Here is an 18,854-nt window from a genome sequence, read left to right on the forward strand (position 1 = left end):
TGGTTGCATCCCACTTCCTGACCCCTTGGAAGTCAGGCGCGTATTTGGCTTCTAATGTATGACAGATGAAGCATGTCACTTTCTGGTGGCCAAACCTAAGATCTAAGGTGTGATTCTTTCGGCTCTGGCAAGCAGCACTATTCCAGATGGGGAAGGCAGCATCCGTGGCTGAGAGCAAATCAAGCATGGTTCCCTGCCAGCCCAGCAAGGACATTCTATTCTGCGTGAGCAAAAAATAAATCTTTATAGTTTTAAATGATAAAAAGCAGGGGCTGTGTGTTATTATAATATAACAGAGCCTTTCCTAAATGATAGAAAACAGCAAGAGTATGTCTTCAGCAGTGAGAATATACATGAATTTTCTTTTCTTCTTTCTTGTCTTTCTCTGTTTTCTAGTTTTTCAAAAAATTTTTAAATCTATTTTTGACTTTTCTAGAATGGGTATTATTTTTGTCTTAAGGAAATAAATTCATTTAAAATAAACTGAGGGACAAAATTTATGATTTGTATATGCTTATAATTTGAGATGATGTTATATTTTTACTGAGAGATGCATGAAATGTAGAGAAATTGACACCATTTTCTTGAACCTAGGGTATGTTTTAGCACATATTCACTCTGACAAAGTGTTACACTGTCATTGAATCCTGGCCTGTCATCTTGAGACAGATCTGTTCCAGACCCTAAGAAATGCAACTCAGTATGGATAGTGGACCACTGAGGTCTTTGGAGACATTTTCCCTTTATCTGTGGTTTGCTTCCCTCTATCTGTGGTTTGCTAATGAGACCAGGAAACACCACCAACAAGATAGTCATTGCTTCTAAGAGGGTTGTGTTGGCTAACTTTTCCTTCCCTCATCTTACCCTGGCACCACACACACACACACACACACACACACTCCATTATTAATAACGTGGTCAGGCTCATTTGAGAATACCAGAACATTTGCACATTGTCTTTATTAGGTAAGAGGGAGTTTCATTTGAATCTTTTAGAGAGACCTGAAGCGAAGTGATCCTGTTTCCACTTTGCCCCAAACCTAAGACCTCTGAGGCACAGGATTTTTACGTGCATGTATCTGCACATAGTTGCTGGCTGACCTGGATGAGATCGATAAAATTCCATGCCTTCAAGCTGGCAGACTTGAAGCCAGGGCCAACCTAGAGAGAATTGACTGGGTCTCAGCCCTATGGTTTTTTTTTTCAACTTTCTCTGACACAAACCGAAGAGAGTTTTGATGTCTTTGATGATTGAGTTTCCATGGACTAAAACTAAGAGTCTCTAGATATTTTTAAAAAGTCTAATGTTTTCTTTAAGGTTTTGCCCACTGCCTCTAGAGTATTATTTACAGAGTTTTCTTCCACTTTACTAACGTAAAAATGTGTAACACAATAGATTCTCAATAGAAATAAAAGCCCTGTTGTTGGTCCTCTTAGAAAAAGATGGTAAAGCCCTGGTTTTATAGATAAACCCTTTGTAGTACTCTCCTCATCTTCTATAGTCCTTCAGAACCCATGCTCACTATGGGATAATGAGTTTTATTTCTGAATAACAAGTTCAAAAGGACCAAAAAGAGTAAGGTTAGTATTTAGCACTTTTTGTTAAGGGAAAACTCTGGGGAATGATCTTTTTTGAAGGCACCAAAGAACTTTTAGATCCCAAACTACCCTAACAGAGAAAAGACAGCCTTATTAAAATCTTTTACATATCTAAAATTAGATTTGGAATAATGAGAGATTATGACACATGTACAAATTAATAAAAAAAACAGCCTCGCCACCCTTACTTGGTGGTTTCGTTAAGTTTTTAAAAATAAAATAAATTAAAAAACATATACCGTCCCACACAAAGACTTTTAATCAAATTGTCTGGTTTATCTTCAAAATATGCAATTCCTTTGTACTCTGTAAAACATCTAGATAGAGGCAAAAATTATTTTTAAGTTTTTAAAATGTCAACCCTTCCGTACAGTTCGTGTACTTACATTGGGAACTAGGTCTCGGTGTGGAAGATTCCCAGCGATCTTGCAGACTCACAGGGCTCTGAAGAAAAGTTAATAACCCTCTTGCCTTGTTACTAAAAAAGACTCAGGCAAGGCATTTCATACACCCTCAGGGATCAGCTTGCTGCCTGAACTGTTAGCTCAGGCGGCCAGGCTCCTTCCGCTTTCCTCTCTTCTTGCTTACATTTTACAAAGATGCTTGTTGCGATGAAATTGATTGGCAGCACACTTGGCAATTCAAATTGCTTCAGGTGTTCCTTCTTTTTTTTTTTTTATTCCATTAACCAGGATGAATGCAGTGTAATCTGCAGAAGCTCTGCATCGGGAACTCGGGTCCTGGTGCCGTGGGACTAGCTCAGACTTCATGGTCAAGGCCCCTTATTTTGTGGGTCTAATTAGGATGGAGAATAGCTTCTCGGTTTTTCTAAAAGATGAGGCTGTGCCCTGAGCTGTATTCTAACATTGGAAGCATTTAAAAGATGTTCTCATTTCCTAATGTATACAAAATATATTGATGTGCAGAAGCGGAGGCCCATATTTCCTCAGTTAGGGGAATCAACTAGTCCATCAGTCCACAAGTGTCTTCTCCCTGGGCCCTCCCATGTGGGTCCTGGGACCAAAGAAGAAACTAGCTCTGGAATCTGTGGAATAGTTGCCAGCAAATGCTGTCATACGTTGGTGTGACATTTCTGGAGCATTCCAGAAAGCTCCTTCTCTTCAGCTCCTTTGAAATCCTTTTCCAATCCCTTCCTACTCCCAGGGAGTTCACCTGCTGTCATGATAAGGGCACTGGAAACGGCGGGGGGGGGGGGGCACGAGAATGAGGGTAGAGGAGCGAGTATATACTCAGAGCTCGTCTGACATGTGGAAGAATCCCGACTCCCTCACTACCTGGTTCACACATGCTCCTGTGCCCCGTCAGAGGTCCTATCACTGCGACTTGGGGAAGACAGGGCTGGCACGGAGGCACAGTTTTTAAGTTTTGGAGTCAGAGGGGAGGAAGGAGGCAAGGGGAATAGAGGAGATGTTACCAGCTAGGAAGTGTGTGTGCTTTCTTTCTTTCCTACCACTAGCTGGTGCTTCAGTCAGAGAGAAGTAGGTTGCTCCCGGGGCTGTGGTCCTGCGGGCCCAGTCCAATCTGGAATGTGTGCTAACTGGTGTGCATTTCTCTCTTTCCGCCCCAGGACAGCTTTCCTGCCCGCTTCGGAGGAGTCCATTTCGTCAACCAGCCCTGGTACATTCATGCCCTGTACACGCTCATCAAGCCATTCCTTAAAGACAAGACCAGGAAGCGGGTAATGCAAACAAACACCCAATGGGGGGTGCAGAGGGACAGTGACCGGACCCTCCTTTCGATCTCTCTGCTTCCCTTCTCTCTCTTTCTCTCTCCGTGTCTCCTAAGTTTTCACTGTGGGTCTTCTGCTTTTCTGCACTCCCTGAGCCTTTGAGCCTCAGCTGGAGTTTGCAAATGGCCTGGATTTAATCAATAATTTAGTAGAACTGGGCTATTTTCAGAGTCCCAGCCACCAACCAAAGGAAAGTTTGAAGGCATGCAAATACCAGATGCCCATTTTACTGTAAGTGCTCGAGGGAGATACGGGGTCAAGCAGCTTCCCGTTCATGGAATATTTTAATAGCTAGCATTTTGTCCTGCAAATGTATTATCCTGATGAAGAATGTTTACCATTTGTTTTTCTCCCCCATGGCTCTTGGGTCATAGCTGCCAGCTCCGTCACCTTTGAGGCTGGGAAAGCATTCTTCACGAGAAATAATAATGCTCTGAGGAGGAAGGCTTTTAAAGTCTTAATTGCATCGGCTGATGACATTTGGGAGGCCAGCACCTTCGATCAGGGCTGGGGCTTTTCATGGCATTCTGATTAGCTGAGAGACTGAATATTGTTTCTGCACTCCCTCTGAATCTCAGTTTCCTCATTTATAAGACAGAGAAACAAACACCCATATCACAGAGCTATTGGGTAGTTGGGTAATTTAATGAAGCAGCATATGAAAGCAGGTAGCATAAGGCCACTGATGTGGTAGAGACTCAGTGACTTTCATTGTCTTCATCATTTAGCTCCCGTTCTTTTAAACTTTTTGATTTCAGCTACCTCCTGGGTCAGGTGCACCACCTCTCAAGGGAATCTGGCCAGGGTCAGTCTTATGGCACCTTACGTATGCCCCTATACCCAGGGGACCCGTTCTGGGGAAGAGCCTGAGTATTCAGGGGGAATGATCATGTGAGAAACCCCCCTACATACACACCCACATACACACTCTGTGTTATCCCCAACTCCTAGACCTCAGCTGCTTCCAGATCCTTAGGAAATAGTACAGCAGGGAGGGGTAATTCTCCTGTCCCCAAATAAGTGTGGAACTAAGAACTAGAACTCACCAGCCTAAGGAGACAGGGACGTTTGGAAGCTTTTTGCTAACTAGGGCTCAGGGCATAGAAGGGGGTTTCTGGAACTCTGGGCACAGAACAGAATCTGACAGGTGAAGAATCCAGCCTCCTATCTGCTGAGTTCTTCCATCCCATAGCACTGCAGGAGAGACAGCCAGTTTCCACAGCACTCATTTGTCCTTTCAGAACTGGAGGTGTTGGCTATCGGTGGGAAAGCAAGCTGGTGTGGCCACTCTGGGAAACAGTATGGAGGTTCCTCAAAAAGTTAAGAAGAGAACTATGATATAGCAATTGCACTGCTAGGTATTTACCCAAAGGATACAAAAATACCGATTCGAAGGGACTCGTGCACCCCGAAGTTTATAGCAGCAGTATCGACAATAGCCAAATTATGGGAAGAGCCCAAATGTCCATCGATTAATGAATGGATACAGGAGTTGTGGTATATATATACAATAGAATATTTCTCAGCCGTAAAAAGAATGGAATCTTGCCATTTGCAATGATGTGAATGGAGCTAGAGTGTAAATAACGCTACACTAAATAAGTCAGTCAGGAGAAGGACAAATACCATACGATTTCACTTGGATGTGGAATTTAAGAAATAAAACAGATGAGGATGGGGGAAAGGAGTGAGAGGAAAACTATAAAACAGACTCCTTTTTTAAATGTTTATTTATTTATCTTGAGAGATAGAGTGCACGCGTACACAGGGGAGGGGCAGAGACAGAGGGACAGAGGATCCCAGGCAGGCTTTGCTCTGTCAACACAGAGCCCGACTCAGGGCTCCGTCTCATGAACTGTGAGATCATGACCTGAGCCCAAATCAAGAGTCGGACTCTTAACCAACTGAGCCACCCAGGCACCCCAACAGACTTTTAACTATAGAGAACAAACGCTAGGGTTACTGGAGGGGAGGTGGGTGAGGGATGGGCTAAATGGGTGTGGGTATTAAGGAGGGCGCTTGTGATAAGCTCTGAGGGTTGAATGTAAGTGATGAGTCGCTAAATTCTACTCCTGAAACTAATATTACACTATATGATAACTAACTGGAATTTAATTTTAAAAACTTGAAACAAACAAATGAATATCACAAATAAAATTGAAAGTATAAAGAATTCAAAAACAAACAAACAAAAGAACTGGAGGTGTTAGGTGGGTGGGTACAAATATTTGCTCTAAAAACCGGAGCTAATATTTAGCTCTGCTTTTCCATGCTTCAGATACTTTAGCTCCTCCTGAAAAGTGTTTTGCAAAAGCCAGAACATGGGAATTTCTTCAAAAACCATCATTCTTATTAAAATTGAAATCCACTGTCCGAAAATGTACATTGTTTTCTGAAGTGCTACCATATTCTTCTGAAGAATCTTAGCACTTACCTTCTTGTCCCTTTCCTTTCTAAATGATGCCATTATATCATAAATTGAAATGAATGTAACAGAGCAAGGTAGTAAGTGTATGTGTCCGTTACGTGGTATATTTTAATATAGTATATGGCATAATTGATAATACTTTTATGGTATATTATGCTATATTTAAATATTTAAAAAAAATTTTTAACGTTTATTTATTTTTGAGACAGAGAGAAACAGCATGAATGGGGGAGGGTCAGAGAGAGGGAGACACAGAATCTGAAACAGGCTCCAGGCTCTGAGCCATCAGCACAGAGCCTGACGCGGGGCTCGAACTCACGAACCGCGAGATCATGACCTGAGCCGAAGTCGGCCGCTTAACCGACTGAGCCACCCAGGCGCCCCTATATTTAAATATTTTAAAAGTCACCTTTATATTACAGAAAGGCTAACTGGTATGCATGCATACACCTATGTGAATATAATCAGTGGTCCTACACTTGCCTAACTCAGGTGCATTGAGTTTGCAACACGAAGTGTGGGAACAGAGATCACTCCACAGGTGCGCTTTGAGTAGACTTTCGGGAGTCAATTCCTAAATTGTAGGAAATGGTAATTATCAACTAGTGGCTTATCCACTTTGTGGATTTGTCTGAAAATAATTGTGATCTGGGGATGTTTTCTCCCCTGCTCCACCAGTTTCCATCACCATCCACTATCTGTTCAGAAGATGCAAACTTATGTGCGTGTCAGCCCTCAATCCACACACAAATGGAAGATGGCTGCAAAAATACCCATAAGTTCTCAGGCCACAGTTTTCAGTTCCACTGCCTAAGGATTGGTGAGGCTTTTACCTCGTGTCCACACCACCCTGGGAGCTAGGAACGTATTAATAGAGTAAGAAAACATCACCCCTTTTCCCGAGGATTCTTCTCTTCCTGTGGGGAAGCAAGACATAAATGAACAGGTCAGAGAAAACAGGAGTCAGCAGATACTAGTTAATTGGGGGAAGCGAGGAGGAGAACCAGAGTGTGCGGGTGCCTCTGGGGCAGAATGAAGAAGAGGCTGCCACTTGGTGAAGGTTTGGGAAGGATGGTGAGATGGGGGCGGGGTACAGAGGGCAGAAAGCACTGGGGGGAGTGGAAGGAAGAGAACAACGTGGGGATGCATGTGAAGCATGATTGGGGGTTTGCGTGGTCTACATCAGAGCCTTTTTATCAGCAGGGATAATTAGGAGATTACTGTATGTGTAAATTTGGGCCATGGCCAAATAAGACCCAATTTGTTCATAAACTTCATTTTTTAAGGACTATTAATTCAGCCCCTTTTCTGAGCAATAAATTAACATTTTACGAAGATTAAGCTGCAGACACAAAATTGAATGCCTCTTTAAACACCATGATCACCAGCAGCGCATCCAATTTGTCATCGCTAAATTGTGTTTTAGGCTAAATAGTGGCTCGTAGGTTTGGGGTTTTTTTTTTGTTGATAGTTGTTTTTTCCTTTGCAGATTTTCCTGCATGGAAATAATCTAAACAGCCTTCACCAGCTAATCCACCCTGAATTTTTGCCCTCTGAATTTGGAGGAACCCTTCCTCCTTATGACATGGGAACGTGGGCCCGGACGTTACTTGGTCCAGACTACAGTGATGAAAATGACTATACTCACACTTCCTACAATGCAATGCATGTGAAACACACATCCTCCAATCTGGAGAGAGAATGTTCGCCCAAGCCGATGAAGAGGTAAGACCTGCATTATCAGAGCCTCCAAGTCAGAGGTCAATAAGCATTTTTGATTTGGGCCTATTGTGGGTTAAGTAATTGCAGACCTTTATGGGCACAGAACTTGAATAAAATAAATTGCAATACATTCTCAGCTGATTTCACTAGAATTGAAAGCAAATGGGGCTTGGCTGGCGCAGAAATCTAGTTATCCCTGTTGTATTAAAGAAACAGTTAAAGGCTGGACCTCGCTCATGTCATGTTTGCAGTGTTAGTCTCTAGAGAGTCTGTTAACGCACACAGAATGAAATGCTGTGCCTTTGGGATACCCTGGATTGAAAAAACAACCTGCCAGAAAACATTCCTATCATCTGTGAATTTAGAACCATTTATTGAGCATTTGCCTATAAGCACTGATAGGTGCTGCGAACACACGAATAAGAACAGAGAAGTATAGCTCTGGAAAATCTGATGAGTAAGCCTTTTGTTGACATATTTATAAAGTGGGTGACATTGGAGCTAGGTTCTGAAGGGTGAAAATAAGCCACCCAGGCTTAAAAAGGTAGAGAAGGCATTCTAGGCAGACGGGATAGAAAGAGGCACAGAGGCTTCAGAGGGATGGGATAGTCTGGTGTGGCAAACAGGTGCGCGAGGGGTGGGGGATGGGAGTGGGCATGGAAGGAAGTTCTAAAGACTGTTGCATCTAGGGCGTGAAATATATTGCATACTGTATTTAACGGAGTGCCGTGAAAGAGGGTTTTTTTTTAAACTGATGTACAAATAATATTTGAGTGCTTTCTCATGGTAAAAATTAAAACCTTATTTTTAAGGCTACAATCTTTTTAACCACTACTCCCAATCTCAATCCCAACTTTTCCCAAAGGTAACCATTGTTATCAGAGTAGGGTGGACCCTTTTCCATTCTATTTTCTAGATATTACCCACATCTATCCATACCCATAGAAAATATCTAATATTATGTATTAGTTTGCGAATCCAACTCCTGCAACAACAAACCACAAACTGGGTGGCTTAAGCAATAGAAATGTGTTTTCTCACAATTCTGGAAGCTAGAAATCCAGAATCAAGGTATTGGCAGGGTTGGTGTCTTATGAGACCTCTCTCCTTGTCTTGTAGATGCCTGCATTCTCCCTGTTATCTTCACATGGACTTCCCTCTGTGTGTCTGTGTCTTAATCTCTTTTTACAAGGATACCAGTCATATTGGATTAGGACTTACCCTAAAGACCTTGTTTTACCTTAATTACATCTTTTAAAGGCCCCATCTCCAAATACAGTCACATTCTGAGGTGCTAGCAGTTGGATCTTCAACAGTCCAATTTGGGGGGCAGGGCATGGTTTATCCCATAACATACTGTAACATCTTTCTATACCAGTAAATCTAGAGACATCTCATGTTTTTCATGCTGCATAGTATTCCAGTACATAGTATTCCAGTATTCCAGAATATGTCACAGTTTAGCCATTTCCCTATTGATGAACATTTAGCTCCTCTGAGTTTTTTCTCTATTCCAAAGGACGAGACTCAAGAAAGTCCTTGATATGCCTCCTTCATTCTCACAGGAAGTCCCTCAGGTAAACTTGGAGCCTTGTAGTTGCTGGGTCAGAGAGTATGTGTATTTTCAATAGCCCACACTGCCCAGTGGCCTTCCTAAATGACGGTGCTAATGGATAGTCCCAGCAGCATGTGTGAAAATGTCCTTTCCCCAGACTCTACCTTTCGTACTTGATATTATCAGAATTCAATTCTAATCATTATCCTGATGGCAGGTCAATTCTATGCCATTTTTGTTTTCATCTGTATCTCCTCACCGGACACAGTTGAGCAGAGAAATGACACAATGACAAAGTAAGTCTGGGTTTTATGACGATCGTGGAATTCGCAGGGAAATATGGACTAAAAGTTGTCAGAAGGCTGATGCGGGGACTCAGGTCCAGGGATGAGGGCCATAACTTAACACCGAACCAATGAAGACTGGCTGTAGTCTTGAGGTGTTTGGGGACGGAGGGATGTCACTGTGAGAGTCTTCTTTGGATAACTAGGCTTACACTGAGGCAAGAGAGAATGTCCAGGAGGAGGATCTCCACATTTTCTGCTCCATTGGGAATATTACATGCAAGTGTCTGGTGAAGCCTTTCTGCTGAGACTGGAGGGATCTGGAAATTCATTTACTCCCCAGTTAACAGCTGACATTCTCTGGGAAGTGTTGGTCATGGGAGCTGAGAACCTGGCTTTGTGTCTCCACAGTGAAGAGACTGACCTTACTGGTAGAGGTGAGATTGTCCCGCCCAGATTTTGAGCTGCTCTCAGGCCAGGCTACAGCGCAGTCATCGTAATAATGTAACAACTCACACTGTTGACACTGTTCTGAACGCTTTACCTGCATTAACTCTCTAAATCCTCACCATAACTGTATGAGAAAGGTATTATCACTATTCCCATTTCACAAGTGAGGAAACAGACACAGAAAGGTTAAGCAACTGTCCAAGGTCACACAGCTAGTAAACGGCCAAGCTGGGATTCCGAGCTGGGCAGCTTGGCTCCACACTCTGTGTTCGTGTCCTCTGTAAGATAAAGCACACTGTCTGCCTTTCCTCATACTTTCTACCCACACCTCTAGTGCCAGCCTTCTCTCTCCAATCCCTCCATGGGCAGGGGCAATGACACTTCCTGTGGTTTGTCCTTACCTTATTTCTATAGACTTAGATAAAGTCAGCATACCCTCAGACTTGTTGGAATGTCCGAAGTCAAGTGGAATAAAATAGCAATTTGCCGCTCTTTCTCCAGGTGATCAGTTATAGAGTTACATCTCTTTCGGGTGACCAGCCATGTCCTGATTCCAAGTTCTGCCTCTGAGTTGATGTTGAGGATCAGAGAAGGTGACGGCCTCCGTTATTAGATGGTGGGTTCTAGAGGGTAAAGTCTTTGTATAACATTTGTTCACCTTATGCCCTCCTCAAGAATCCAAGTCAATGTCCAACACACAATCGACACACATCAGACACCCTGTACATACCTGCTGCTTATGAATGAATTGGCGTTGAATGAAAGCTGCTACTTTCAAAACCCATCCTTGGGGCATTGTCCAATTGCTTCAGCCAAACTGTCAGCTCCTAGATGGAGAGAGAGCCAATTTCTTCTGGATTTCGTGGATCCTCGTTATAGGATCCTACGGCCTAGTAGAGGAGATAAGATCTGCCCACAAAAAACTATAATATAATGCAGAGTGGAAGAGGTACTAGACAAGAGATGTAAGAACCTGCTGAAATGTTCTTTTAACCAGGAAGACTCTTAGAGAAGTCTTCATGGACAAAGGCATAGCTGACCCAGGTTTTGGAGAAGGGAAGACATCAGAGTCAAGCTCCAAGACTATGCCAGAGGAGCTAGTAATTGTGTACACATCTCATCACCCCACCATGGCCATCAAGGTGTCCTGCCCACTCCTGCTCTCACAAGTGGTGACATCTTTGATCCTTTGCTTGGGGATTTTAGACAGCAGCAGGATGGGCACTGAGGAGACTGGTACCAGCAGTGATGCAGCGAGAAGGGACCACCTGTGGAACCGTGCCTGGTGTCAGGTGCTTCACTGATGGAGGTCTGTGCTGACTGAGAAAATTATAGGGACAGAACAGCCACCATTCATAACCTCTCTGAGTCCTCAGAGCTCAAAAGGCCATGGGAAAATTGAAAACAGAATCGGAGATCTTAAAGGTCCAGCTTCCCACCTGATACGGTATCTGTTCTCCAGCCCAGGCTGCCAGCCAGCCTCAGTTTGCATTGCCCAGAGATGGGCAGGCAGCTAACGGGGCAGCATACTCCCAGTAGCATAGTTTTAAGAAGTACTTCCTTGGTCCGAGCCAGATGACCTGGGTCTGTTCTGCGGGATAACGTTTCACCTTCTAATGGGTAGACGCTGTGTTCCAATCCCTGCCACCACAGTTCCCATTTGGGGTCAAATGGGCTTCTGTGAACTTTCATTGGAACCTAGTCACTATTTATAATGTGGCCTCTGAGTTCCTAGTGGCTCAGAACAATGCTTTCTGGCATATGTAGGGTAAAATCTAAAATGTGTAAAATTCTCAGTGAATTAGTGGTTCTAACTAGCTCTTTCCTTTTTCCAGATAAGTTTGATTCAACCCTTAAGCAGAAAAACTTAAAAAGAATTGTTGGTTTAGATGGAAATTTTTCCAAGCAGGTTCTTTCAATATTGATCTTTTAAGAAAAGGATGCTTTTATAGGCTTTTGAGTGTGTGGCATTCTCTGCTCTGACACACTTTTGCATTTTTAACTTCTTGTTTCTGCTCTTCATTTTACAATTTAGTCTATTTCCTTGCTTCCAGGCCATCAGCTGTCACTTTCTGTTTTTGGAACCACGTATGTAAGAAGCACTCTGTTTCCTCCTATCTAATTTACTACTGGAATACTTTTTAGGTTTGGAAAGTAGGGAGCCCAGCTTAATAAAACTGTCTAGCACATAACAGTAAATCGGTGTTGTCATACTTATGATTATTTTGGCTGCAAATAAGATACAACTCTGGTTGGACTGCTTTAAAGGGTATGGAAAATTTATTATTTCATATAATGAGAAGTTGCAAAGTGAGGTGACCATAGATCTGTGTGTTCCAGAACCTCGGTGGTGGTACCTATGACCCAGGCTCCTGCCCCTGTGTCCCACGTGATGAAGACTTCCCGGGCGGGAGTGCTCCCTGATTCATGCAGGAGGATAGGCCCCAGCCAGAGGGGCTTTTTTCCCCTTTAGGAAGGAGGAGGGAATGGCTTGTGGTGGGGACCCATGAGCCTTGCTTCAGGTTCGGGATTGCAGGCCTGACGTTTCTGCTTCAGGAAGCAAGTGCGTGGTCTTTTCATCAGTGCATCGATTTTGTGGTATCTCTTTCACTTATTAGGCATTGCTTATTAATTGCTTTCTGGTTGTAGCCTTTATCTCCGATAAAGTAATTAAAATGGTCATAGATATTATTTAAAAGGCACACACACACACACACACACACAAATGCACTGTCTTGAGCTACTGGTGGATGATTAGTCATTTTTGGAGAAGTTATACTTTAAAAAATATATATGTATGAATTATATATGTGTACATATGCTCGGACATACATATACTATATGTTGTGTATGTGTGGACATATAAACCTGTATGCACATGTATGTATTGAAATGTATACAGGTATGTTTTGTTTTTTAACGATTCCTGGTAATAAACCTTATGTAAAGTTTATCCTAAGACCTGGATTCTGAGTAAGGAACTGGGGCCTTTCCCCGGAGCCAGAGCCTGCAGCTAGCGTGGTTCAGAAGAGGGCTGCTCAGACCCATCCCTCAGAAGGCCCCCGTAGGACCCGCCTCCTGAGCCCACTAGGTGTCACAAGTGGCCCAGGATGCCTTGCCTCATTCCTCTGCTGGCTGGTCTCTCCTAAGGCCCTGAGAGCCGCTGTGGACAATGGAGCTGCTGATCTCAAAGAAATACAAACCAGTTTCCTGGCATTTCTGGGCAAAAGTAAAAGCAAGCGCTCTGGAAAGCCAGGTTCTGTGCCTTCTGAAGCCACCACCACGGCCAGCAAAGGGAGCATCTGATTTTCCAGGCCTGGGGTGTGTGCTTTCGCTCTGGTGGAGGGGCCGGGTGCTATTCTGGACCAAACAGGACTGGCACAGAAAGGAGAAGGGAAACGGACCAGATCAGAACTGCTGTGTCCCTGCCAGAGCCGGAAAGCAGGTGGCCTCTTCCGGGGCAGGCAGGGAGAGAAAGCTTATACTTTACACCATCCTCTCTTGCTTTTGAGGAGGCTCCTCTGGGCTGTACCAGTGCAGGCAGCTTCTGTCTGCAGGACAAACAGCCTCCACAAAAATTGTATATAAAATATTACAGTTATATATAAACATACATTCTATTATTCCCCTTATTATCAGGACTTGGGAAATTTTAGAACCAGGGAGATCCTTAGAAGTCACCTAGGGGTCAACAGCCTTTCTGCTACCAAGGACCTCTTCTTTTGCCCCCCGCCCTCCACATGGTATGTATATAGTTTCTTGAGAGAACATCGCATTTATTAGGAAATTACAAGCTCATTTTGCCATAATGTAATTCGTGTTATTTCACAGAATTATCCTAAGATCTTTAATTTTAATAAAAGCAAAGCTACTTACGATTTAACTTAAATTTTAGTCTCATAGATGGTAAGATCTCTTAAGTTTTGTGGCTTCTAAACAATGATGTAAAAATATCTGCCTATCCCCGTGCCCATTCCTGCTTAGGTGACGTAGCAAGCTTCAATAGAGCTCAAGCCTCCAGACTTAGGGGATTAGTCTGGGGATTTTCTGGACAGCCATGTAGCCAGCTTCTTCTGAAAGCAAGATGTCTTGCACAGGGTAGGTGCTCCATACGTATTTGATATTTTGTCGCTTGAAAAGTAGAAGTAAATGGTATACATATGTACCCTTGTTTTCCATTGGTGCTTGGATTTAAAAAATATTTTCCTTCCTCTAATTATTATAGTCAAGGTCCTGAGAAGTCTCACAGGGTAACAGACTGTGTCACCAAAGCTATTTTATCGTAGGAATCTTTCTGGTCCCTTGTCTCCTGGAGACTAGGGTAGGTAAACACTGTGCCAGAGTTTGAAATGGAAAATCGGGAAACTGATTTAAGTTCATGGAGACCCAACTGGTCTGAACCGTGGCTGATGATTTTCATCCTCATTGTTTTCTGGAGGTCCCCTCACATGTGCTCAGATGTACCAATCTGCATTTTGATCTGGGCTCAATCTGCCATTCAAGGAAAAGGAATGTTATCATTTTTAAGGTCTTAAATTCCAGTCTCCTTAAATTGTTTTCAGTTTATTTATTTAAAGAGAGAGAGAGAGAGAGTGCGTGCAGGGGAAGGGCAGAGAGAGAGGGAGAGAGAGAATCCCAAGCAGGATCCACACTGTCAGCCCACACCCCGACACAAGGCTTGAACTCATGAACCGTGAGATCATGACCTGAGCCGAAATCAAGAGTCGGACACTTAACCGACTAAGCCACCCAGGTGCCCCTTGTATTGCAGTCTCCTTGGCTCATTAATTTCCCAAAAGATATTCATGTCTCAGGACTGAAAGAGAAATTCCAAGCCCAATGGTAGTGGAACAATGGCTCCTTCTCAGAAGCTCAGAAGCTGCCATAGCAGAAAAGCACATTGTATTTCCCTTGTGTAGCAGGTGCACTGCATGGAGTTCTCTCTACAGTCAGCCACCTGGAGGAACAGAGTCAGTGTGAGGAAAAGCAGAGCCAGAGTGGCCTTGAAGATACACAGACAGGGGTTCTAACCTGCAGAGTCCAGGGCAGGCAGCAATGGCCACGCCTACCCTGGCCATGTCTATCCAGCAGGTACTTACTGAGTGCCTCCTCTGTGCTGACCACAGGCTTTAATGGAATCCAAAGACCAGGGTCAGCATAGCACCCCAGTGCAAAAAGTAGCAACATTGCAGCGTTCATGCACATGAGCACAATCATAACATTTTGGTTATTAATTCTGTACCAGCGTGCTAAAGTTGGCCTGACATAGCAAAGATTCAGATGCCTTCACTATGTATTTACATTTAAAGATGTTTGTCTCTAGGTTTTTGTTTCAAATATTTATTTATTTATTTTGAAGGGGGGTTGCAGAAAGAGAGACAGAAAATCCCAATCAGGTTTCACCCTCCCAGGGCAGAGCCTGATGTGGGGCCGATCCCACAACAGTGAGATCCTGACCCCAGCCAAAATCAAGCGTCAGATGATCAACAGACTAAGCCACCCAGGGCCCCTCCAGGTTTTTGGTTTTTGTTTTTTAGCTATGTGATAACAGCATTCATAGAGTCAAAACAGTCAATTCTTGAAATTTCCAGGAATGCCTGAGTTCGTATTTGGTACAGCCTGATCATAAACAAGGCTTGGCTGAGTATATGCAATAACTCCCACTTTGTTTATTTATTAAAACCTCAGCATTTCTCGGGGATGCAGACAAGTGTTTATAGAGGAAGAAATCTAGACAACCCAAGCCGCATCTCCACTCATACCAGTGAAGAATGACCCCAACCTTCAGAGAAATGATCCACCCTGGTCTACACTGTATGCTGCACAACTGGAGGGGCCAATGCTTTGGGGTCTTGGCCAGCTGTACTGTATGGTAGAATTATTTCTGATCCTTTTGCCCAAAGGCCTCCATCTTTGTTTCCTAAACACCCTTCCCTCCTGGACGAAGTGAGGAAGATGTGAGCCACCTGATTTGGGAGAAAGGGAGAAGCTGGGAGAATGCCTGGGTCTGGTTCAGATTTCTGAGCCAGAGGGAAATTTTGTCTTCTGCCTGGGTGGTATAAGTCAGTTTAACTGTTTTCAGCTGTCCGTAGAATTGGCCATGACCTTGGCGATCTTCCAGCATGCGGTCCTCTTTTTATAGGGTGAAGGTATGCATTGGCTGGATAACTACTCACTTCCGGCAGAGTAATACATCATCAAGAAATACAACCCATAGGAAAAGAATGAGGGGTGGCAGTATGGAACAGGAGGACCCTTGTCTTCCAAGCAGTCAGGGCAAAAAGGGTGCATTTTACTGTGTGGCCCGGGAACAGATGTTCCATCTGGATGCCACGTTCAATAAAATCACAGAATGCATCATTTCTTAATGAATGACCCACATTCGCTACTGCCCTCTAAGTTGTCTTGTGACTAGTTTCCAATCCAAAAAAATTGAACGTCTTAGTTTCAGGCTGTCACTCACTCCTACTCAGGCAGCTAATGTCTGAGATGTCACCACTTCTAGAAGCAAAGACCTCGCGGGCAAGCCATGAATGCCCAGCATTTGATGTTGGTTATCGGATACTGCTGTGTTTCATGGATACCAACAAGAATTCGTTAACATTTCTTAAGGAACATAGAAAAATGGCTGCAGAGCCTCATCACTATTGTGTGTCTGGCTGAGATGGATTTCCCGCTTTTCTAGGGCTTTCTTTCTGTGGCAGAACTGACGGGGGGGGCGTCTCCTTGCCAGCACATCCTATATAGCCACGTAACATCAGAGAGAAAGAAAATCTATGCAATGGATTTGGTCAATAAGAGAATGAATGGGGCTGGATAAAATGTTGTATGCAGGGGCATGTTTTCTCTTCTTTTTTAAAAGAATGACATGAAAAATTAGGAGATAAAGAGTTCGAAGCTCCTGGCAAAGCAAGGAAGTAGGGTTGATTTCGAGAGAAACCAACACATGCGGCTGAACTGGCCGCGTAGTCTCAAATACAAACTGTTTGATTGCTCTCGAAGTGTGTTCTTGAAACGATTCTTATTTACTGAAGCACCACGGTCAGATGCAACTAGTTGGAAAGGGAGATGTAGTCTGGGCAAGAAAAACAAAGAACACTTCTTTCTTGTGAACATATTGCTATTGGTAAACCAACATTTTGCCTGATTTCATTAAGCCGATGCTGTTTGGGCCCAACAGCTAGCCCACGATTTATCTGGCTTATAAGCCTTAATGATCATATGGATGAAAACAAATATTTGACATAGACGTCATCAAAATCTCTTTGCAGTGTCGTTCTTAAAAATGATGTGCTGCTTGCATACAGAATTACGGTGCCTGTTTAGGAACCTAAGGGGAACTTTGTTGTACATATCATTTGGGCTTCAGGTGTGCAAACTGTAGCACTGGAGGTTTTATGTTGAGGCCGCAGAGGAGCGTTTTTGAGCTTCCAGTATCTCGTTGGAAACTCCGTCAAGGCCCCACTTCAGTCAGATGTGTTCCTGTTGTTATGGGTGATCAGCCCCAGGGAGCCCGCTTCACGCTTGCTTTACGTTGCTCTGCTACTCTCGAGATGGGCCTCAGGGGGCTATGTACTGCATCCTGAGTGTGGCCTCCTTGCTTCAGCTTTGTAACTTTGTGACTTTTGTGGGTTTGCATTTCTTTGTCTATTTGTCTTTTCTTCTCAATCTTCCCTTATCAGAGTAGACATGGGTTCCGATCACATTGTTCCTCTGATTTTTTCTGGTTGTATGACCTTGAGTAAGTCATTTAACTTCACCCAGTCTTGGCTTCCTCAAGTATAAAGTGGCTGTAACCTCAGGGGATCACTGTCAGGGTCAAAAGGCGGCAGGATGAGAAGTCTGCAGAGCACTAAAGGAAAGCAGCACAGTAAATAGCGCTTTCCTTTCTTCCCCAGCCTGTTCATAAGGATTTCCAGGGGCGCCTGGGTGGCTCAGTCGGTTAAGCATCTGACTTCGGCTTAGGTCATGATCTCCCGGTCTGTGGGTTTGAGCCCCTCATTGGGCTCTGTGCTGACAGCTCAGAGCCTGGAGTCTGCTTTGGATTCTGTGTCTCCCTCTCTCTCTGCCCCTCCTCGGCTTGCTCTCTCTCTCTCTCTCTCAAAAATAAATAAACATTAAAAAAATAAAAAATAAAAATTCATAAGGATTTCCATGTTGTTAGAGTTTGGATTTATTTTCCAATGGCAGTTTCTCACTAGCAATGAAAATTCCCAACCCCCTAATAGAGAGGCAAGCAGCAGTTAGTTGTATGGGCTAATGGAGGGGGGAGACCTTGATTGAAAGTCGGACTGACATTGGTTGTTTCCTTCTTCTTTGCCTTAATTTATGCATGAGGCCAGTATCGGGCCCTTCTGTACCCTTGGAGCCCTGCACCCAGAAGATGCCCAGGCCCAGTGAGTGCAGGGCACAGAAGGCAAAACCAAGGAGAGGGGGGAATTAGCAATACAGACACCCCTGCCCCTTCCTCCCTGTCTGCCAAGAGGACCTCACCTTCGTACAGCCCTGATTTCCCACTCTCCACCCCAGGCAATCTCTCTGCCTGCCCCCTCTGTCTTTGTACACCTTTATTGGTCTTTGCTAACGTTCCCCTCCTCTCCGTCCCTCTAATCTTAATTGTTATCCATCCAGTATTGAGTGTAATCTTTAAAAATGGTAATGATGCCACTCTTTTGCCCAAGAGCCTCCCAACACCTCCCCTTGGTCTTCCGCAAGTCATAAAGGCTGCCCTCGCTTGTCACAGGCCTGGCCGCCCTGTCTTCTGTCACCCACTCAGTGTGCCAGGCTGTGTCCTGCTCCTGGGCCTCCCCTGCCCTGGGATACTCTTCCACTCACTTGTGGCTAACTCCTCATTCATCAGGTCTGACTTCTCCAATTACTCCTCTGAAGGGAGTTCTTCACCCTTCCCATCCTGCTATTCTCTATCACCCTGTGATCTTAACAGGGATCACAATTCCATAATCACATATTTACTGGTTTTACTTATGTATGAAATCTCCCTTCTGTACATTGTTTACTCTCTGAGTGCAGGGATGGTGCTGTTCCATTCGCAATATGTATCCTGTG

The 18,854-nt window shown here is 43.9% G+C and overlaps 1 protein-coding gene across 1 annotated transcript in view; it reads left to right on the forward strand.

Moving 5' to 3' along the window:
* The window catches only part of CLVS1 (clavesin 1), a 173,568-nt gene that overhangs the window by 134,744 nt on the left and 19,970 nt on the right, over positions 1-18,854 (forward strand). The window contains exons 4-5 of the mRNA XM_006943226.5: positions 3,188-3,298; positions 7,267-7,502. Of these exons, the coding sequence (XP_006943288.1) occupies positions 3,188-3,298; positions 7,267-7,502 (347 nt within the window). The remainder of the gene's footprint in view (positions 1-3,187; positions 3,299-7,266; positions 7,503-18,854) is intronic.

This window comes from Felis catus, chromosome F2 (genome assembly GCF_018350175.1).
Source record: "Felis catus isolate Fca126 chromosome F2, F.catus_Fca126_mat1.0, whole genome shotgun sequence".
Taxonomy (NCBI): Eukaryota; Metazoa; Chordata; class Mammalia; order Carnivora; family Felidae; genus Felis; species Felis catus.